Source organism: Dreissena polymorpha, chromosome 6 (assembly GCF_020536995.1).
Source record: "Dreissena polymorpha isolate Duluth1 chromosome 6, UMN_Dpol_1.0, whole genome shotgun sequence".
Classification (NCBI taxonomy): domain Eukaryota; kingdom Metazoa; phylum Mollusca; class Bivalvia; order Myida; family Dreissenidae; genus Dreissena; species Dreissena polymorpha.
The window spans coordinates 63,134,954-63,158,513 of record NC_068360.1 but is presented as its reverse complement, the minus strand read 5'-3'; the positions used below and the strand labels follow the sequence as shown (position 1 = coordinate 63,158,513).

At 35.8% G+C, this 23,560-nt stretch overlaps 1 protein-coding gene across 4 annotated transcripts in view; it reads right to left on the bottom strand.

The window, feature by feature from the left end:
• LOC127834104 (protein jagged-1-like) overlaps window positions 1–20,272 on the bottom strand; it is a 77,277-nt gene extending 57,005 nt beyond the window's left edge. For all 4 annotated transcript variants that reach the window (XR_008027812.1, XM_052359713.1, XM_052359714.1 and 1 more), the window contains exons 1-2: window positions 20,105–20,272; window positions 2,334–2,402 (exon numbers count right to left, since the gene is read on the bottom strand). Coding sequence is in view for 3 of the 4 variants with exons in the window: in XM_052359713.1 (XP_052215673.1) it covers window positions 2,334–2,402; window positions 20,105–20,171 (136 nt within the window). In the remaining variant the exon portion in view is untranslated. The remainder of the gene's footprint in view (window positions 1–2,333; window positions 2,403–20,104) is intronic.
• Between the last annotated feature and the right edge of the window lie 3,288 nt (window positions 20,273–23,560).

The window sequence follows — 23,560 nt, the reverse complement described above, 5'->3', positions numbered from 1 at the left end:
ACCTTTGGGTGGATTAAAGCACTGTTCAAAATCTCAATTTAATCCATTAACCATAGACAATTCCAATAAAACCCTGCACAGTCCAAAAACTACTAGTAAAGTATATACTTTCTTTTATACCTAATGATAAAATATGACATTTCTGCAGTGAAATAACAGCAGTGAAAAGAACAAATTGTTATTTTCACCGATAAAAAGAACAAATGTTCAGAACTCCTTTTTCTATTTTTAGATTATCATAAAAATGTTATGTATATTTTCGATCATCACAAGTGAATTAAAATCGACATTTCACTGAATCCAACAAATTTTGTTTTTATTTAATGCTTTTTCACCGTTTATTTACATTGTAAATGAGTTTAACTGGAGAATTTCAATAGTATAATGACGTCATTTCGTCACACTTATCACGCCATTTTGTGTATTAAATGTATTGAGGCACGCCACTGGAGAAACTCCGAGAAAGGGTAACTGTTCAGCGAAAGGGAAACAGCTGTTTATTATTTCCTTGAAAAGGGGGCATAAAAGAAACAGAAAATTTGTTCATATCAGTGTAAGATCGTTTGTTATTTCACGAGTGATCATAGAAAAATAATATTTTCACTCGTGGCTGCGCCAGTTGTGAAAATATATTTTCTATGATCACTCGTGAAATAACAAACGATCTTACACTGACATGAACAAGTATCCTCTATGTTATAACCAGTGTTATTTGTGGGACATTATTTTATGTTAATTTCATGGGTTGACAGATCCAATAATTTAACACAAATAAATAACCTTTTGACAGACCATTTTGTTCCATCAAAATCCCAATTCCACACATGTACGTGTTCAAAAAAAGTCCTTTTTTAAAAATGACAACATTTCATGTCAATGAATATTACTGCTTTTACAGTAGCTGATTTTGGCGGGCCTTTTTAACTTTTTCTAAGTAGGACTTTCAAGACTACAGAGACTAGAAGACCGTGATATCAGTCATAAATTGAGTCATATTCTGAGAAAACTTGGCTTAATGCATGTGCATAGTATCAAACAAGATTAGCCAGTGCAACACTTTTTGCGTTAACTGGATTTTTACTAGGAAGAGACTTTTTTCACAAAAATACCATCAACGCAAAAAGTTACCTCCCCTGATGAGCCTGCGCAGACTAATCTGGCTAAACTGGGAAAACACTTTACGCAAACACATTTAGCCATAGTTGCCACAGAACGCGGCTCAATGTATGACTGGGAAAACACTTTACGCAAACGCATTTAGCCATAGTTGTCACAGAACGCGGCTCAATGTATGACTGGGAAAACACTTTACGCAAACGCATTTAGCCATAGTTGTCACAGAACGCGGCTCAATGTATGACTGGGAAAACACTTTACGCAAACGCATTTAGCCATAGTTGTCACAGAACGCGGCTCAATGTATGACTGGGAAAACACTTTACGCAAACGCATTTAGCCATAGTTGTGACATAACACTTTACGCAAATGCATTTAGCCATAGTTGTCACAAAACACCTTACGCAAACGCATTTAGCCATAGTTGTCACATAACACTTTACAAAAACGCATTTAGCCATAGTTGTCACATAAAACTTTACGCAAACGCATTTACTCCCAGCTAGCACATAACGCGACTCAATGTATGACTGCCACAGAGACTGAAAACACTATACGCAAACGCATTTAGCCCCAGCTGTCACAGAACGCGGCTCAATGTATGACTGCCACAGAGACTTAAAACACTTTACGCAAACGTATTTAGCCATAGTTGTCACAGTACACAGCTCAATGTATGACTGGGAAAACACTTTACGCAAACGCATTTAGCCATAGTTGTCACATAACGCGGCTCAATGTATGACTGCCACAGAGACTGAAAGCACTTTACGCAAACGCATTTAGCCATAGTTGTCACATTACGCGGCTCAATGTATGACTGGGAAAACACTTTACGCAAACGCATTTAGTCATAGTTGTCACATAACGCGGCTCAATGTATGACTGGGAAAACACTTTACGCAAACACATTTAGCCATAGTTATCACATAACGCAGCTCAATGTATGACTGCCACTGGGAAAACACTTTACGCAAACGCATGTAGCCATAGTTGTCACATTACGGGGCTCAATGTATGACTGCCACTGGGCAAACACTTTACGCAAACGCATTTAGCCATAGTTGTCACATAACGCGGCTCAATGTATGACTGCCACAGAGACTGGTTTACCTACACTGGCAAAACACTTTAGGCAAACGCATTTAGCCATAGTAGTCACATAACGCAGCTCAATGTATGACTGCCACAGAGACTGGTTCACCTATTTCACATACCAGTTTTGGGTTTAGCCTCTTCGTCCGAGTCTGAACTGGAACTCGAGTCATCGCTGCTGTCCCCACCACCTAGTATATAACAAGTTAACATTAGCTAAAGGAAAATAAGCCTTGCTCTTGGAAAATAGGCCTAAATGTGTTAAGAGTCCCAGATTAGCCTGTGCATTGTGCATTCAGGAACAACACTTTTGGCTTTTATGCACAGGCATTAAACCCTGTTTTCCAGGAGCAAGAAACACAAATAAAATGACATTTAAATGTTTACACATTGTGCAAATTAAGGAATTAAAGAGTAAAACAAGAGCTGTCTCCATAGGATGACATATGCCCCCGAAAAACGCTTTGATCCTGCATACCAAATATGAAGGATTAACGCGGACTCTTAAGTTCAAGGTCAAGGAGAATGCGGTCAAAATTTGTGTGCGTATGGAAAGGCCTTGTCCATATACACATGCATACCAAATATGAAGGTTACATCTGAAACGATATTGAAGTTATGAGCATTTTTTGAAACCTAAACGCTGATTTTGAAACATAAACGCGGACCCTAAGTTCAAGGTCAAGGTGAAAGGTGTCAAAATTTGTGTGCATATGGAAAGGCTTTGTCCATGAACACATGCATACCAAATATGAAGGTTACATCTGCAGATTTTGAAACCTAAACGCTGACCCTAAGTTCAAGGTCAAGGTGAAAGGGGTTAAAACTTGTGTGAGTATGGAAAGGCCTTGTCCATGATACACATGCATACCAAATATGAAGGTTACATCTGAAGCGACATAGAAGTTATGAACATTTTTCGAAACCTTCACGCAGATTTCGAAACCTAAACGCGGACGCTAAGTTCAAGGTCAAGGTGAAAGGGGTCAAAATTTATGTGTGTATCAACCTTTTATTGACAATTTACAAAGATGTCTTAACACTTTTCATTTTGATTATAAATATCATAATGGTCCAATTAGATGATAATGTTTACTAACTGATAAACAAGGATAAATAAAAAATTTGTAAAATGAACAATTTTATGACAAGTCACTTATCAACTATATGTCATCTGATAATTACAAACAATAAACCAACAGGGATACATGTATACAGATATCTTCATGATAAATTGCTTTATGATTAGAAAATAATCAGTGAAAATGACAAGTATATATGAAATATGTTTTTATAATGGAGCCCAAAACCAAGCAAGCCAATAACCTATGATTTACAAAACACCCGCACTAATTTTCTTTGAGGATTAGATAACCTGCATTTGCTGTCAAATGTACAACCTCAGTTTCTGGAATTATCCCCACGCTTTTTTCTCAACTAAAAAAATGGCCCCATTACCAACCCTAGGGCGCCCCGCCCACATAGACCACACCCACCCAAAATTGCCTTTTACTATAATTTCTTCCTTTCTACACCGATTTACTTCTAATTGATACTGAACTTCTATAATGACAATACTGTCAATCTCAATTATGCATGGCCCCATTACCAACCCTGGGGCGCCCCTGGGTCAAACATGCGGTGTGGGGATACGCGTCGGCCTCTGCCGTGCCATTTCTAGTTATGCTTTTTGGGGGCTGTTAAGTCAAAACACTTGATTTGAGCCTCGCTCTGTGAAAAAGAGGTTAAATGCATGTGCCCAAAGTGCACTCTACAGGCTAATCAGGGACGACACTTTCTGCTTTAATGATTTTTTCATTTAAAGAAAGTCTCTCCTTAGCAAAATTCCAGTTTAGGCGGAAATAGTCGTCCCTTATTAGCCTGTGTGAACTGCACAGGCTTATCTGGGACAACACTTTACCCACATTCATCAAACCCCCTTTTCATAGAGCACAGCTCAATAATGTTTATATAATCCAATTGTTTACTGAATCACTGGCAGCCATCATGTGGGACATTAATTAAAAAGACTAATGTCCAAGTGGTATACATGTATGCTATGATTTAGCTTCCGAGAGATTTGGGTTCAAATCTGGTCTAAGTGAGAGAAAATTATCATATTGATTTTCTTGATACTTTAATGTCCTCAGATCAAATCAAATGTTTAATTTTGTCCATAAATCATACTTTCAATGACTGAAAACATGCAACTGTAGTGCAATAAAAACTGAAAATAACAGGGCTACATCAATTTGAAAAGCATGCACACATTTTTGAAAATTATATTTTAAAAGGAAGATATACATTGTGACACATGTTCATGCATTATCATTTTCTAAAACCTAAATGAGGCCGACGAGTATCCCCACGCCGCATGTTTGACCCAAGGGGTGCCTCAGGATTGGTAATGGGGCCATGCATAGTTGAGATTGACTGTATTGTCATAAGAGATGTTCAGTATCAATTTGAAGTAAATCCGTGTAGAAATGAAGAAGTTAATGTAAAATAACATAAAAAAATGAGTGAAAATCTCTGACCCGGCCCCACCCCAACCCCCATAACTGTTGACCCAGGGGTCAGATCAAAGTTCCAAATAGTGCAGGGTCGCACATATGCTCATAGCTACCATGTGTGTAAGTTTCAAGGTTCTAGTGGTTATAGTGTAGGAGAAGATAGTGGTCAGGACAGACGAACGGACAGACGGCGGAGATAACCACAATATCCCCATGCTTTTCTACATTTCCGTGTAGAAATGACGAAGTTAATGGAATATAACATAAAAAAATGAGTGAAAATCTCTGATGCGGCCCCACCCCAACCCCCATAACTTTTGACCCAGGAGTCAGATCAAAATTCCAAATAGAGCAGGGTCGCACATAAGCTCATGGCTTCCATGTGTGTAAGTTTCAAGGTTCTAATGCTTATAGTGTAGAAGGAGATAGTGGCAAGGACGGACGGACAGACGGACGGACGGACAGACGGCGGAGATAACCACAATATCCCCACGCTTTTCAAAAAGCGTGGGGATAATGAATAAATACAGGGTGAGTCATTTTTTTGTTGTAAACCTCAAAACCAGGAAGTGTGAAAAGAAACAATGGTGTAGACTTGTTCCATATTTCAAGAGTCACTTGTTGACAAGTGAGGTTGAGGACTTAAACAAACATAATGACTGTTATTACAATGGAGCCTCAATTGTTATAGGAAAACTTTTGTTAAAGCATGTGTGTCAAGCATCATCCCAGTCAATCAGCAATAAGTGACGACAATTTCTGACAACACTTGATTTTCCTAAGAAACTTCCTGTAAAAAAATCCATTAAAACAGAAAGTCTTCCCTCAGGGATTTCAATTGAAGCAGAATCCTGCATTTTGAAGCAAATTTTGTCACTTTTGACTCCTCCAAATTATCTTCCTTGCATCATTTTGATGCAAATGTTACCATGAAACTAACATAAAATGTATGTTTTATTATACAAAAAGTTGGCTTTAGTTAAGCAAGATAAACTAAAAGTTATACAAAGCAATATTTGTAGAGCTATAAAATAACTAATATCTATAAACAAATTATCTAGATTTAAGTATTTTGACCCCTGAAAAGTTAATTTGACCCCTGAAATTTTCAATCACAGGGTCATTTGACTCCTCGTTTTCAAAAACTATTAAAATCCCTGTTCCCTGATTAGACTGTCTGGACTGTAAGGCTTATCTGGGATGACACTTTCCATGAACACAGCTTGATGGTACATGTAGGTAGAGTGTGGGATTTTTTATGCACTTTTTGACAATATTAAAAACCACTGAAAACTTGTTATTTCTCTTTTCTCAAATTAACTCAATGTGGAGGATACCAGGGCTCACGCTGCTGCCAGACATTATATATTATCCAACTGGCTATTATTTCTTAAAATTGTCGAGAAAAAATGGCTATTATTTTATCCGCCTACATCAAAAAAAAATTGCCTCTGCAAGTTTTCCGAGTGCGAAACGCGTGTAAATCTGGCCATGAAGCAGGAAAAATCGATAACCAGATTACCTGTGTACACACTCGACCCTGTGTCATACACGCATAAATTAACTTTTGCGACATCGTGGCCAGTAGAGCGTTTTTCTTGATCAGTGTCCGACAGAAGTGATATATAATTCGGAAAACTTCTTTAATCTCCCCTTGCGTTACCAATTATCGGTAACTGTAGATCTTCTTTATTTTCTTTACAGTTATTATTTAATTGTCATTATTGAAAATCGCCGCGAATATTGTCGGCTGTTTTTGTTTTTCACGGCAATTTTGTTTCTGCAATTATTTTACGTTGAACATTGATGTTATGATCAGCGGTCTGGCAACGCCTACTGATAAGCCCCGCATACAGCCAGACTCGGCCAATAAGATTTCTCGCTGTATTTCATATGCTTGTTTCGTTAGTAGTTCCTCTTAGATAGTCATTATAAGCAAATAAACGTGTTAAAAACCTATCCCTTTTGGGTCTTGTATAAACTTATCCCTTTACGGGTCCAGGCAATAAATACATACTTAACATTAAGAACAATAGAACATTACAATCGCTTGATGAAATAATTATTTAATCGCCATCAATTAATTATCCCCGTAAATACCGCTATTTGACGTCTGCTTCAACATTTCTTGATGTGTGATAATGATTTCAATTTTTTTGTAATTATTTTGTTAACGTTGCTCAAATGATACCGTAATTGTCGTCTGCTTTAATGTTTCTGTATAATAAAGAAGCCCATTTTGTTATTTCCTATAATTAATGTGTTTTTGTTGCTCAAAATACTAATTAACCTTAAAAACATTCGAAATTCTCAAAGGTAAGTAGTATAGTACATGTACATGACTGTAAGTAACTGTAGCTGAAGTCTAGTTTGTTAAGTCACACCCACAACCTTGGTTGTATTCTTTAGTGTAAAGTCATGATAATATTTTCTAAGAAAATGACATTGATATTATGCTTGTATGTATGTAACTGTAGCTGATGTCTGGTTTGTTAAGTCACACCCACAACCTTGGTTGTATTCTTTCTTGTAAAGTCATGATAATATTTTCTAAGAAAATGACACTGATATAGTTCATGTTTTAAAGTGATATTATGCTTGTTTTAAAGTATATATGTATGTTACTGTTGCTGATGTCTGGTTTGTTAAGTCACACCCACAACCTTGATTGTATTCTTCATTGTAAAGCTATGATAATATTTTATAAGACAAGAGCACCGCATAACGGGTGCCACGCTCCGCAGCGAAAGCTTGTCAGAATTTTTTTTTTTTTTTTTTTTAGAGGTCACAGTGACCTTGACCTTTAACCTAGTGACCCAAAATGGGTGTGGTGTGTAGAACTCATCAAGGTACATTTACATATGAAGTTTCAAAGTTGTGGGTGGAAGCACTTTGATTTTAGAGCAAAGGTATTAGCACGAAGCCAGCGGACGGCGGAAGACGAGCAGGCTATGACAATACCTCGGGTTTTCTCCAAAAACAGCCTCGCTAAAAATGACACTGATATTATGCTTGTTTTTACATATATATTATAACTTAAATCCAATAGATATACATTTAACAAGAGATTGCCAAGCAATATGGTCCCCTATCGTTGAAACTCCACCATTATCAGTATTTTTTATATATATCTGTTGCCAAAGTAACCAGAATTCTTGACGTAGGAAAAAAATGAAATGAAGTGCATCATCTCCATATTGCCATCTATCCATGTTTCAAGTTTCATGAAAAAATATGAAGAACTTTTAAAGTTATCGCAGGATCCAGAAAAGTGTGAAAGACTGACAGACTGACAGACAGAAAGACAGACAGACAGACAGACGGAGTGCAAACCATAAGTCCTCTCCGGTTTCACCGGTAGGGGACAATAAAACAGATAAAATGAGATTCATTGTTTTTTTTCTTTTTGCCTTCAGTACCGTTATGTTGAAAAGTAAATGATGGCTATTATTTTCTGAAGGCCAGTGTGAGCCCAGCTCAGAGGATACACTTTGTTAACTTTGCAAAAAACAAGAAAACATTAACTTATTCTATTAAAGATGTCGACCGTGAAGAGGACAGTTACAGGCTTAATTTGGAAAAACTTATACTTTTTGTTATTGAGCATATGACTTCATACCCTTAATAATTATGAGGAGTTTTATTTTTCATTTACAAATAAACTTTGAAAGGTTTTATCTGCATTAATAATATCTGGAGTATAAAAGATAAACCAAAAGCTATTGAAGAAAATATTGGCTTCATTGAAAGAAAGACAAACAAATTACACAACAGTAACCCATAATGGGAATTAATGTCAACAGATTTCGGCACTTTTAATGTTTGTCCTTAAATGCTAAAAAATTTATAAACATAGAGATTGCAACTAAAGATCTCCAGACCATAAATAAAAAAATAAGATTTCAGAAAATAAACACAGAAAGAAAATTCTGTTCCCACCTGTACATGAAACACTCCTTTGAATTAAAAAAAGAAAAGGATGTCAGCAAAACTGATGGATGCTCCCCGATGATGCTTTGTCGATATATATGGGTTAATTGTGTGGAAAAAAGTGTGACCTTGAGAAAATCTTTTATAAGCCTCTGTGACCTTGACCTTGACCCCAGTGACCTCAAACCTAATCAACAGGTAGATGTCCATGCAAGGTACCTACATGCCAAATATATAAGAGATCGGTCAATTACTGAAGGCGCTATGAGAAACTGTAACCAAAGTATGACCTTCTATCTATTATTAGCCTAGGTGACCTTGACCTTGACCCCAGTGACCTCAAACCTCAGCAAAAGGTAAAATATTGAAGGCGCTATGAGAAACTGTAACAAAAGTGTGACAAAAGTGTGAAATTCAGTTCCAGAACTCATGCCACATCGATACAAATTGTGAACAATTTTTCGAACGAACAAAAAATAGGTTTAGTACACAAAGAAACTGCACTTTCGTTTTGACAATGAAAAATGACGTCAAGGGCACAGTAAAAATAATTCTCGAAATCAGCTGCGCTCTTTTCGTAGGTGTCAGTGCTCTTAGCTAATCGATTAAAAGGGAAAAAAAACAGTTAAATATATTGATCATTCCGTGAATAATAAAATTTCATTTTAATGTAAATATCAATAAACAAGAAGCCCATGAGGGCCTGAATCGCTCTACTGGCTGGAATCAATAGGGCTCAAAATGTGCAGCTCCATTAGATACACATGCATGCCAAATATGAAGTTGCTATCTTCAATATTGCAAAAGTAATGGCAAATTGTTAAAGATTTTCATTCTTTTCTCAAATTCAAGGGGAGATAATTCTGGACTTATAACTCCGATATTGCTCGTTTTCAATAGGGTTTGACTCATCATTCAGATAAAGACACTGTGAAAGTTGGGAAATGATTGGTTGAAAACTGTTGACTTTATTGCGTAAACAAGCCTTATTTCACAATTTTCTCAAATTCAAGGGGAGATAATTCTGGACTTTTTACTCTGATGTAACTAAGGGTAACACGTTTAAAGGGTCGCGTTTCTTGTTTTGCTGAAAAACGTTTACCAAAACAGTAAACATTTAAACGACAGTCAACATCAATAGAATAAATATTGGGGTGAAAATAACGTAGCTGACCAGACGTACGAAGTATATCGATGAAGAACTGCGAAATCCAGGTACTTGCGGTAAATCCGGGCTATTGAATTCGGAAGTAATTTATTTCTGATTGGTTAGCGGATGGCACAAAAATGAACGGAAACTAACGGAAAATCTTCACTACTTTCCGAAAATCATACAACTTGGCAACGAAACAGTGCATATGCCGCCATCTTGAAATATTTAAATTGATTGATTAGAAAAGTAAAACAGAGCGGTAGCATGTTGAAAAGCAAAATTTTAACCAAATAATATATTGTTAACGTTTTTGCTAGTTAACTGGTCGATCATTTTCTGCGGTCAAACAATATGCACATGGTATTTCATGTGCAAAATACGTGTCGTTTTTGGAAACAGTTTTTTTTCATCGACTTTACATTATTTTCGACGTTCTTTAAATTATGTTTATAGAATGACGAATACACATGTGGTGATACGGATGGTCTGTTTTATAATGGTTATGGTTTAAAATTTAAATGACGCGATTGCACGAATGGGATATGCACGGAATATTACTGCCGGAAATAACTATTTTCAGTTTGGAAATGCGATGGTACTGTTGTTTTTTATATGGACATAGGGATTCCATTTAAACAGTACTGTTTCGTTTCTTTCAATTCGTTTAAACGTTTAGAAAAATCTGTAAACGTGACACCCTTAGATGTAACCCATTTTCAATAGGGTTCCAGTCCTTATTAATATAAAGACACTGAACAAGTTTGAAAAGAATCGGATGAAAACTGTGGACTTAATTGCGTAAACAAGCCTTATTTCACAATTTTCTCAAATTCAAGGGGAGATAATTCTGGACTTTTTACTTTGATGTAACCCATTTTCAATAGGGTTCGAGTCCTCATTAATATAAAGACACTAAACAAGTTTGAAAAGAATCGGATGAAAACTGTGCACTTAATCGCGTAAACAAGAAAAAGTCTAACGCATGCACTGACGGACGGACGACGGAAACCACGCCATGACATAAGCTCTTCAGGCCTTCAGCCAGTAGAGCTAAAAAATAATACATAACTGGTTAATTATAATACTTCTTAAATTTAATTTAAAATAAACAGAAAAAATAATTATTAATAAACCGAAAGTTTACAAAAAGGTTCTGGTTGATCATAACTATAAATATAGATATATATATTTTTTAAATGCAGGGCCAGTAAATTAAAGTGAAGTGAAGTGTGACGGAAAATCTATTATTAGCCTCAGTGACCTTGACCTTGACCCCATTAACGTCAAACCACATCAAAAGGTAGAGGTCCGTGCAAGATAACTACATGCCAAATATGTAAGACATCGGTAAAATATTGAAGGCGCTATGAGAAACTGTAACAAAAATGTGACGGGAAAATCTATTATTAGCCTTGTCAACCTTGACCTTGACCCCAGTGACCTCAAACCTCATCAAAAGGTAGAGGTCCATGCAAGGTACCTACATGCCAAATATGTAAGAGATCGGTAAAATATTGAAGGCGCTATGAGAAACTGTAACAAAAGTGTGACGGAAGGAAGTACTGAAGTACAAACTGGCAACTATATGCTTAAAAACTGCCTCAACCATGGAGTCATTACAGCTGTTATATCACATAATGCATGTTCACTTGTACAAGCATCTTCATGCAGTTACATGTACATCATAGAACAAAAACAAAACAAATTCTCAAACTTATTCAAATGCTTTGCATTTGTAATGCTTGATAATTTTATAAATTACTCATAAACCAAAATGTCTCTCAAGTATTAGTATAGGTTAAATTGTTCCCTATTGTACATTGCTCTCTTCTTTTTTAACCCTTTGCATGCTGGGAAATAAGTCGTCTGCAATAATGTCGTCTGCTGAATTTCTAAAATTAGCATTTTCTTTGATTTTTTTTCAAAGAATACTATCAGAATAGCAACCAGTTTGGATCCTGATGAGACGCCATGGAAGAGTTAAAATCTGAGACAAAATGTTAGACATTTATCATTTCAACAATATGTGGAACAGTGACCTTTAAGCACACTGCCTAGTAGAAATGTTATGGTACTGTGGGGCTGATAAATGTACATGTACACAAAAAAAAGTTCCACAATGCACAACAGACTGTAAACAGCTGCAGGGAAATACGACTGCAGACAAGCCTCTGCAGACAAACATCTTGACATTTGGAGGCAGTCAACTTTTCTCCATCTTTCGTCAAGCTCAAAAACCTAAATGTCAGAATGAATGTCACACAACAGAATTCAAACGAAGGCGTTTCATGTATTACCTGATCCACATGATCACTGATCAGATGAATTATATATTGTTTTTTTATGTTTAAACTACATGTAAATGGAGCATTTTATTCTTTAAATCCAATCATGTTTAATGTTTAACAAAAACTAGCTGTCTAATTAATTTAAACAAAAACAGAAACTTATGTCTGTTGCGGTTATGCTTAAGATATAACAAGACTATTGCCAAGCAATATGTGTCCCCTACCGGCTCCACCATTGTCAGAAATAATTTTTATCCCCACGCTTGATATTGTGGTTATCTCTGCTGTCAGTCCGGTTGTTCGTCTGTCTGTCCGCCCTGGCGACTATCTCCTCCTACACTTTTAGCACCAAAACTTTAAAACTTACACACATGGTAGCTATGAGCATATGGACGACCCTGCACTATTTGGAATTTTGATCTGACCCCTGGGCAAAAAGTTATGGGAGTTCGGGTGGGGCCGGGTCAGAGATTTTCACTCGTTCTTTCGGCGTAAGCTGCATAAGCCAGCTTTTCACCTTAGCCTGACCTTTGTAAGTGTCCAATAAAATTCCAATAAAATTTCCCGCGGCTAGGTACGAATGAATACACTTCATTTATTCCATTGGCTGATTTGAGTATACCACCAGAACATTGGAAACATATCCGCCTCTTTGTAACACTGTTTTACTGTATGAAACAATTTTATCTCGAATGAAAAGGCTTAATAGATAGAACAGTTTTACACTCAATTCTCGACATCAATACAGTTTGTGCGTACACCTTTTATTTTCAGAGTATTACCAGCGCAAGAGCGTTTATACTTAAAAGGCTATGTTCTCATATTTAGTACTTACTTCCTTATTCCTGTCAACATGTTAACATGTAAAAGTATAAAGAGCAATGGAAGCGAGGCCTCACTTTAAAGCATTGCATTTCAACCCGCGAGGTATATCGGGTCAATTCGCGAACATTCAGAGTTTATATACAGGTCATCACCGGAGTTGGCGGCCAGTAAAATAATCGTTATATAATAAAGACGCTATCCGTGAACTAGGTGACCTGGAATTTTCTTTAGACCAGAAATATGTTAAATGAAGATATTCAGCAATATAATTATGGTATGTAAATAATAGATTCTTAATGTGTTTTCAACAATACAATGATAAATATTATTGTTGATAAATTTAACAATAATTATTCGTCCATATTGCCTAATGTACTAAAGTGATATTATGAGAATGTAACAGTTTATAGGTGTCTATCGCAACCGTTGATTATTTTTGATGTTTCTACTTCATATACACTTATATTAATTAATGCAGCATCATCATACTAAAACAATATACCAGAAAGAGAAAAATAATGCATTTGAATATCAACCGTACTTTCGTTTGACAACTGATCATGCGTTTACGAGTTGAACCTAAATTTAGTTTTAGTGCAGATTTGTTCATACGACACAAAGACACAAAATTGTTTTACGGATCATTTCAGCTTACAGGACTGGGTGGGTCACGTAAGAATATCGAATATAAAATATATTTTTATAAACAACTGGTAGCAAGGTGAGTTGAAGATAATTAATCAGTAACCACATTTTAACTAACTATTTTGACCTGTTAATTCTTTTCAGCTCAATTCAACAGTGCAAAATGCCCATAATATCACTTTAAGCATTAGCACGATGATAATTGATACTGTTAATAATCGAATCAAATAGCAATGCCCGACAAACCACTAAAACACGTTTGTTCGAAGAACGCGCCTATAAATACGGATACTTCTCGTGTGGCCGGTTGACTCATATGTTTAAATTTCACTTCCATTCTTCTTTTGGTTTTCTGTTTTGTATCTATAGGTTTATGACCAGCAATATGTTATAATGTAAAATAAGCCGCGAAAACTCCCCGTAACATCCCGTACTGCGTGTGATGCAGCTAAGAACTGCACAGAAAAAGACATTCGCTATACTTGATCTCATTCATTAAACTATTTACGCCGTATATCTTTTTTAAAGATATTTCTTGTTTAGGTTATTTTACATTAACTTCTTCATTTCTACACCGATTTACTTCAAATTGATACTGAACCTCTCTTATGACAAAACGGCCAATCTCAAGTATGCATGGCCCCATTACCAACCCTGGGGCGCCACGCCAACATAGACCACATCCACCCAAAATTGCCTTTTACTATAATTTCTTCCTTTCTACACTGATTCACTTCTAATCGATACTGAACTTCTATAATAACCAGGGGTTTTTTTTGCCCAATTTTATAGCCGAAATTCGGCTATGTTCCCAATCCCAAAAAGTATACTTTTTTCCCAAAATATGGCAAAAAATTCCCAATTTCCAAAAAAAAAAAAAAATTTTTTTTTTTTTTTTTTTTTAATAAGAAGTGTCTTATGCGTATTTTATCTCAATTATAGTTCAATTACATCTAACAAAGTATTATATGATTTTCTCCTTTTAATTTGATTGATTATAAAGAGTTATTAAATTTAGTATTTCCCTAATCAGTGGACTTTTCGTTTGGAATAAAAAGGCTTATGAATTTATTTTCCCAATTTCATGAAAATGCCGATAAAATTCCCAATTCCAAAGCCATGGGCTATCGTCCCAAAAAGTGGAAAAAAAACCTGATAACAATATGACAATACGGTCAATCTCAATTATGCATGGCCCCATTACCAACCCTGGGCGCCCCTGGGTCAAACATGCAGCGTAGGGATACGCGTCGGCCTCTGCCGCGCCATTTCTAGTTTTACATTTGTTGCCATAGCAACCAGAATTTTTGACGTAGGAAAAAAATGAAATGACGTGCAGGATCCAGAAAAGTGTGACTGACTCACGGACTGACGGACCAACTGACACACAGAGCGAAAACCATAAGTCCCCTCCGGTGAAACCAGTAGGGGACAATTACAATTTATTGGAGTCAAACGTTTCATTTGATTGCTTCCGCCAACTTAAAATTTATTAACACTTTTTACTAAACTGTGACTATAAATTAACAGCACCAACTTTTAATGTGTTCACATCCAATAGTTTCTTTTATCTTTACCGAATACGCTATATACCTGCAACAAATGTTTATTATAAAGTAATTGTGCATAACAGAATGATAAGATCTAGGAAACGACCAACCCAACAACCTAGCGCATCAAGCAGCGTGCCAGTTGGTTCGACATTAGTTGGTATGATATGCTCTTTTGGAATTTGTCACATGTGCAGACCAGTGCATTCAGCAGTCGGTACCCTTCCGTGGGTAGATGTGGGTAGATGTAGATGTGCCTTGCAAATGGATGCCATCAGAGAACAGAGACCTACTCACAGGCCAAACTACTGGAGGCAAACGGCCTGGCTCCAAGAAATATGGTAGGGCAGCTTTGAGAGATGGGCTCTCTGAAGAAGAGTGCCAGGACCGCAACCTTGAAGAATCTGTACTAGTTGATGAATCAGGAATTTCCTACAAAAAACAGCATCTGGCAGGAAATCCTGACCCCGGAAAACGAGTGAATAATTTACAAAATGTGTGCATTTAAGACAAGAGAGGCTTAAGCATAACGAAAAGGGTAAAAACTGACCATTGTGATCGACTGAAGTCTGCTGTTCTCAATGCTCTGACGATGGTTACCATAGAGGGACCAGATATTGGGTCAGTGGACTTCTTATGAACGGTGTATGCCTGGCTCTAGGAGAAGCCACGTTTTTCTTTATTGACATTGTATATCTGTATTCTTTTGTGAAAGTATGTAACTGAATGATGTTTTATTGAGGATAATAATTAGTGTAGATTTTAATTAAGATTTAGAAAATATAACAATTCAACACGCCGCTGTGCCTGACCAAAATCCTGGGGAAATGCCTGATACATGTACAGTGTTTATTAATTTAATTAAATATATATTTGTCAATGTATTGTGAAATGTATAATACTGTAAATATTTCTTAAACATATGTACAGTGATTCTTGCATTTATCATTATATGTCTCAATGTAAACCATGAATAACATAAACGTTAAAAAATTTCTCTATATTGAAATGTGTTAACAACATGTATCATAAATAAACATCTTCAAATAGGCTGAAATCTGGTATTATCGTTGTACTAAATGAATATCGATTTGTGTATAAACATCAGGTTTTTAAATCAGATGCAAGATTTAAAAGACAATACTATTTGAGTTTTATTCATTTCAGAACTGCTTTTTTATTACGAAAAACCATAAATTTTAATTATGGTCACAACAAATACAACATCACAGTCTGGCATTCTTATTTTATTATCACATCAGTTTTTCCCGCAGTGATAAGGATGGATAACACTTAAAGAAAATCAAACCTAATTTAACAAAGGTCTGACATACCATCAAAAGCAACAATCAATTAAGTTAATATGATTTTAAATAATTTGAATTTAAGACACAAACATATAAATGTAAATTATGTTCACCCACTGTCAATAGTTTCATAAACAAGGGCTGTTTGTAAAACATGCATGCCCCCCATATGGGCTGTCAGTTGTAGTGGAAGCCATTGTGTGAATACGTTTTTTGTCACTGTGACAGTCACCTTGACCTTTGACCTAGTGACCTGAAAATCAATAGGGGTCATCTGCCAGTCATGATCAATGTACCTATAGAGTTTCATCATCCTAGGCCTAATTATTCTTGAGTTATCATCAGGAAACCATTTGACTGTTTCGAGTCACTGTGACCTTGACATTTGACCTAGTCATGTTCAATGCACCTATGAAGTTTCATCATCCTAGGCGTAAGCATTCTTGAGTTATCATCCGGAAACCATTTTACTATTTCCAGTCACTGTTACCTTGACCTTTGACCTAGTGACCTGAAAATCAATAGGGGTCATCTGCCAGTAATTATCAATGTACCTATGAAGTTTCATGATCCTAGGCGTAAGCATTCTTGAGTTATCATCCGGAAACCATTTTACTGTTTCGAGTCATTGTGACCTTGACCTTTGACCTAGTGACCTGAAAATCAATAGGGGTCATCTGCCAGTCATGATCAATGTTCCTATGAAGTTTCATGATTCTAGGCGCAAGCATTCTTAAGTTATCATCCGGAAACCATTTTACTGTTTCGAGTCACTGTGACCTTGACCTTTGACCTAGTGACCAGAAAATCAATAGGGGTCATCTGCCAGTCATGACCAATTTACCTATGAAGTTTCATGATCCTAGGCCTTAGTGTTCTTGAGTTATCATCCGGAAACCATTTTACTATTTTGAGTCACTGTGACCTTGACCTTTGACCTAGTGACCTGAAAATCAATAGGGGTTACAGCACAGAGGTCACAATCAAACGTGCTCAATATGCCTAATATTATTCCCATTATTATTATAGTTCATGCTATTTATTATATTCTTCAGTGAGAAACCCAGAACCCTTTTTTTACGGTATACAGAAAACTAAGTCATGTGACCACACTGCATTTTTTACAAAACATCAATAGTTGCAACAATTCAACTCTCAGATATTGACCCTCAGGGTCGCTGGGAGCCAAACGCTTGTATACTCAAACCCGTTAAATTCTGGGGTCGGGTTAACTCGCTGTATTTCATTAGATCCCACTGGATTTTGCTTATAAACAAAACTGCGTGACCTACTTGTCAAATCTGACAGAAAACATCTCTCGCTGCCAGCATGATCTATTTTTGGAAATAAAGTGTTGAAAAACTCAGACTTAAACAATAATTGAATTTGTATACAGGGTTTTTCTATCTAATTTTGGGGAAAGGGCCTGGCCTTTTTTGAGGGGAAAAAAATCACGCTAAATGCCGGATTTTGGGGAAAAATAAGGAAAGTCAGAAATAAACACTTTAACATATTTTACTGTTTTGAAAACAAATTCAAGGCAACAGATAATTTAATTAAGCAATATTTTTCTATTTTCTACACTGGATCAGGTTAACTTATATAATTAAAGGTTTGTTTTTTTGTTGTTTTTTTTATTTCATTGTTTTGGGGAAAATCTCTTTCAGAGGGGAAAAAATGTCTATGGGAAAGGGCCGATATTCGGCGTGTCTCAAAGAAGGAAAAAAAGCCCTGGTATAGTTAAATTGATAGTCTTAACAAAAAATCCGACAGTGCTTCAAAATAACTGTGATATTTATTTTATTTGATGTCTTAAATTCCATATATTTAAATTGTTCTATGCCTTATGTATTGTTACTTTAAATGGTATGTTAGATCTTTGTTTATTCATGTTTGATTTAATATTAGTGCTGTTAAACCTATTTACCACGAATCTACCGGGCGAAAAAAATAACAACAATGGCGGAAAGTGAAGTTGTTTTTGTTTCTACTGCAGTTATTATTAAAGGATTGTTCTCATATTTAGGGCAATTATCGAATAAAATTAAGTTGAATATGATTGTCATTAAAATCATTTATCTGATATATGAAGATGGTTTCTAGACGCAAGTGAAGTTAAACCTAGCACGAGACTACCGTGATGCAGTTTTCTCATAAAAGCTCAAGAAGAACCATAGCTAAAGAAACTTCAGCGAACAGTTGATTTATGGAGCTTTCGGTCACCAAATAACAAGTGGCGGTAAATTGTATTTATATATTAAATGCCGGGAGGTTTCGGTAAATTGGTATTAATAGGGTTTTTCAAATTTTCACACCTTTAATCGATAAATGTGTACACTAATTGAGTTGTTTGGCAATAATTGAATTATCTGATTAAAAGGTACGGAGCTGATGTAATCAAACACTGTTTGATCTCAAGTTTTGAAATTGTGTATTAGTGATATTATATTTAGTCCAAGCATCTCTATCCTATATAACCGGTCATACTAAATACTATTAAGGACCATTAAGGACCACTAAGGATCGCTAAGTACCGCTAAGTACCACTAAGGACATTTGTGTAATTTGTAGTGATAATTAAGGCCTCAAGGGGCTAATTAGGATATATATTTGTGTTTCTCTTGGCCAGTAACTTCAAATATTAATAATTGAAAAATAAAATTAGTTGGAAAAAAAATGTTTTATTCTGAAAAAAATAATATATATATATATAAACTGTTGCGTTATTAAGTCTAATATGTTTGTATTTCCTATTGTATAATTGAAATGTGATTCTTTGAATGAAGAAAAGAGAGACTCATGACCTTCATTTTCAAACTGTGAATAAAATCACACATCTGAAGTGAGGAATTCAATAACAATTATTAAGGTCATTTAAAAGCAAGACCTCATTTGGGTAGTATTTATTTTTTTAATCAACATTATCTGTAATACGATTTTTAAAGATTTGGTACATTTATTTTTACATTTATTTTTAGATAAAATAATAGTTAAAATATTTAATTAAACACTGAATTTATCTTAGAATCGCAAATTCATAAAAAAAAAAATCAGTGCTACAAGACTTTGAACATTTTTTAATAGCATTAAACATAATAAAGATCTTTTATTAATTCAGTCTTTAAATCAACATTCTTTACTGTAGGCATAGCATTTATTAATCAATTCAAAATTAATCACCAGTTTGCAACTATATGCCCCTGATGTTATTGTAAGTCAATAATAGGTGTCATTAACACCTCATTGTAGGTATACTTCTATAAAGATCCATTTTATCGAAACCTCCACAACATTCACTATATAAATACAATTTACCGAACTTGTTATTTACCGAAACCTCTAGTCCAAATTTTTGACGCTCTTAAATATTAAGCTACTTTTTATATGGGTAATATTTAGTTCCAAAGAATTTAGCCCATATAAAAAGTATCTCTAAATTCTTTGCGCGTCTTATAAATGAAACTACCGAAACCTCCTGTACCCGAACAGTAAATGTATTAACAGACCTGTTGCGCCAGTCAAAAACCATAAAAAGCGACATTACTAAAAGAACCAGAAACACACCCACAACGACTGTCGATGATTCATGTGTTTAAACTGTTATCCAACTGCCAAGACATTTACGTTTTTTAAGACGTTTTTTTAACTCCATACCATAACTATAGAATTTATTAATGCTTACCAGTTGTTTGAAATCCGTTACAAATAAGAATTAAGAATACAAAGTTGTATTTAATCAACAACACCATTTTCTTGTTGATTTGTTGTCCTCTATATTTTAAAACTCGTTTCCTAAGGTATGTTACAATTTCCTTTACTCAACAACACTTATCTCGCGGTATCATTTTGTTTCGCGGTATTTAGTTGTGCGCCACCTAGCCGATGTTTACATTGTAAACAAGCTGACCTACTTTCGTTTTTCATTGGAATACTATTTTCTGGGTGAAAATGAGTGGAATACTGGTAAGTTTGTTCATTTTCTTTGTTATGTGTATGTTTTTAATTAAAATGAAGTAACAAAAAAAGAAAAAATCGGTACTTGTCAACCTTTTCATCAATGTTTACAAGTTCGTCTGCTGTATCAATTAGGTCAGACAACACACTTTATAAAACGGTTAACATTAACTAATTCGTATCAGATTCGTTCATAGGTCAGGCTCAACACTTTCATTTAAATTATGAACAAGATAAGTATTGATGCAAAGCATCAAACGGCGTCGGGAATTTCAGTGTAAAAGGCACTCAATTAAGTTACATGGAACGATTTTTTTCTACTGTAAATATTAATATCTGGCCGATTATTTTAAACAAAATAGAAAAAGATACTGGTATAACCATTTTCTATGATTTTGTGTTATAACCCCCAAATAACCATTATCTATGATGTTGTGTTATAACTCACAAATAACCATTACCGTGTATCTATGATTTTGTGTTGTAACCCCCAAATATTTCATAGTTCATTTTATTTACATTGGTTTCTTTTTTTACTGGCATCCGTGTGCAGTTTTCATTAATGGAACAGAACTGTGTAGGTTTTAAAAAATCTGCTTCATCTTGTAAGCGTAATTTCATATTTTTCTCAACTTCAAGGGGAGATGATTCTGAACTTATTCTTACGTTGCTCATTTACGATAGGGGTTGAGTACTCATTGATATGAAAACACTGTAAAAGTTTTAATGTGTTTACGAACTCCCCCTCCCCCCCCTCTCACACATATATTTCATGGGCATAATAAAAACAAAAAATGGTTACAATAAAACAGCATATTTATTAACACTAAAATGACTACATCAAAACAAAAAGTTAAAATAGAACACAAATAAAATAATTTCAATCTACTGGGGCTCGAACCTTGGACCTCTCACATGTGAAGCGAGCGTGTAACCACTACACTACGGAACCGCTTGAAAAATCACCTTCTAACTAAGATATTAATAAGCTATTAATAGTCGGTTTAAATGTAAACCCGGAAGTTTAAACGCTGGATAGTGAGCGGGGTTAAAGGTCCATACCAAATGGTCCATACCACTGGCAAGATACGGGTCAGGCCTGCGGCCTTCTAAATGTGGTTCTTAAAAAAACAACCCTGTAGGAGCACTTTATAGTAATGAGACTGGGGTGCTGTGATGGTGCTCCTCATTGATAAGCGGCTGCTTGCTTTATCAAGACTCATTATTACAATTAATAATACGTGTCGAGCTTCCCGCTCTATAGCGCCTTTATAAGTAACTAGATGGTTGCTAGGATAGTGGAACAAAGAAGTTTTGTTTTTATACAAAACCAGAAAGTTTCACCGGTTCGCGTATTTGCCCAGTCCCTGTGATCTTTTATTATTGCCCAGTCCCTGTGATCAATTATTAATTAAAAGAATAAGCTATGTTTTATCATTGTGTACACACCGGTCTTACTGACGTGACAATAACGTAGTGACGTCACCATCTATGTATAGAATGATGTTTTATTGGCAATAAATGTTGTAGTAAATGTAATAGGCACAAATGCAGTACTTATTTACACTAATTTACACAAAAAAATCACCACTATGCAAGATGTTCTTAAAACAAAAATATATACATTGATCCGTATAATAACTTCTACCATAAGCGAAAAAAAACGTATTACATACTAGTCGCCGCACTTTAGTGCGACGCCAATAAAAAGTATTAACAATGTTAACAATGAAAGATAATTAACCAGATCTGTTTGATTATTTTCAGAAATTGAAACAATTCATAGACAAGCAGCCATATGACAGAAATAATCTGCAAAGGGCATATGCTGCTACATTGTCCGGGATGTCCGTGTATCGTGCAGCCAGGGTGTATCAGGTGCCTGAATCAACACTGAGGGACAGAACCAGACAAAATGTGTCGATTGACTGCCATTATGAGGCAAACACACTATTCACAGAAGATGAAGAAAGGAAGTCGGTTGACCATATTGTATACATGGCAGACATTAGGTATGGCCACTCACTAATGGACATCCAGTACATGGCATGGGACTATGCAATGTCTCTTCACAAGCCTGTAAAGGCAAAGAACATCTAAGCCAGGGTTGGGTGTATTCTTTTCTCTCCAGGTGGGATGAGCTTAAAGTTGTTAAGCCCCAATGTCTCTCTTTATCAAGGGCTAAGTCTGCAATCAAGGGGAAAATTGACAAGTACTTTCAAGAGTTAAATCTATTCTCACTGAACATGATCTGAAGCAATCTCCACAAATAATTTTTAACATTGATGAGTCTGGATTCTCAACTGAACATAAACCACCCCAAATAGTATGCGGCAACAAGACCAAACCTCAAGCAGTAACGTCAGCCCGAACGAAAAAAGTCACTTTCATTGGGGCTGTGAATGCTCTTGGCAACTACATACCACCCTTTTACATTTTTCATGGGAAAAGGTGGTGTGATGAATTGCTGGAAGGTGCTGCCCCTTGATCACATGGAGGCATGACTGAAAGTGGGTTTGTGAATAGGGACCTGTGAAAGATACATGAAAGGCCATTTTAACAACCATGCGGGACTGGTAAAGGGCACAGGCAAGCCAAAAACATTGATCCTGTATGACGGTCACAAATCACATGTGTCATTGACCCTGACTGATTGGGCTAAGGAACATTCAGCGGTATTGTTTGTATTACCAACCCATTTTAGCCATCTCACCCATCCCCTTGATATTGGTGTGTTTGGACCTCGAAACACCATAACAATAATGAGTGCAAAGCGTACATGCATGCAAACACCGGGGTGACCATCACAAGGTATGAAGTGGCTCGGTTGATTGCAAGACCATACGGTAGAGCTTTTTCCCCAGACAACATCACAAGTGCTTTCAGAAAGGCTGGTATATAACCCTTCAATCCCGATGTGATCACATCAACAGCTACAGCACCATCGTCCATCTACAAACATCCACCAGAAATGCTAAGAGATGATGCAGAAATTACAAGTGCTGAAAACTCAGACAACAAGGCCAATACATCAACTTGTAAAATAATTTAAAATTCTTTGAGTAGAGAACAATAACAAAAATGTGACTGTAAAACCAAGAAAAAAATTCACACCACCATATAAATTTTAAGGAAGTCTTATGCCTGATGAAAACATGGAACAAATAAAACTCCAACATCAAAA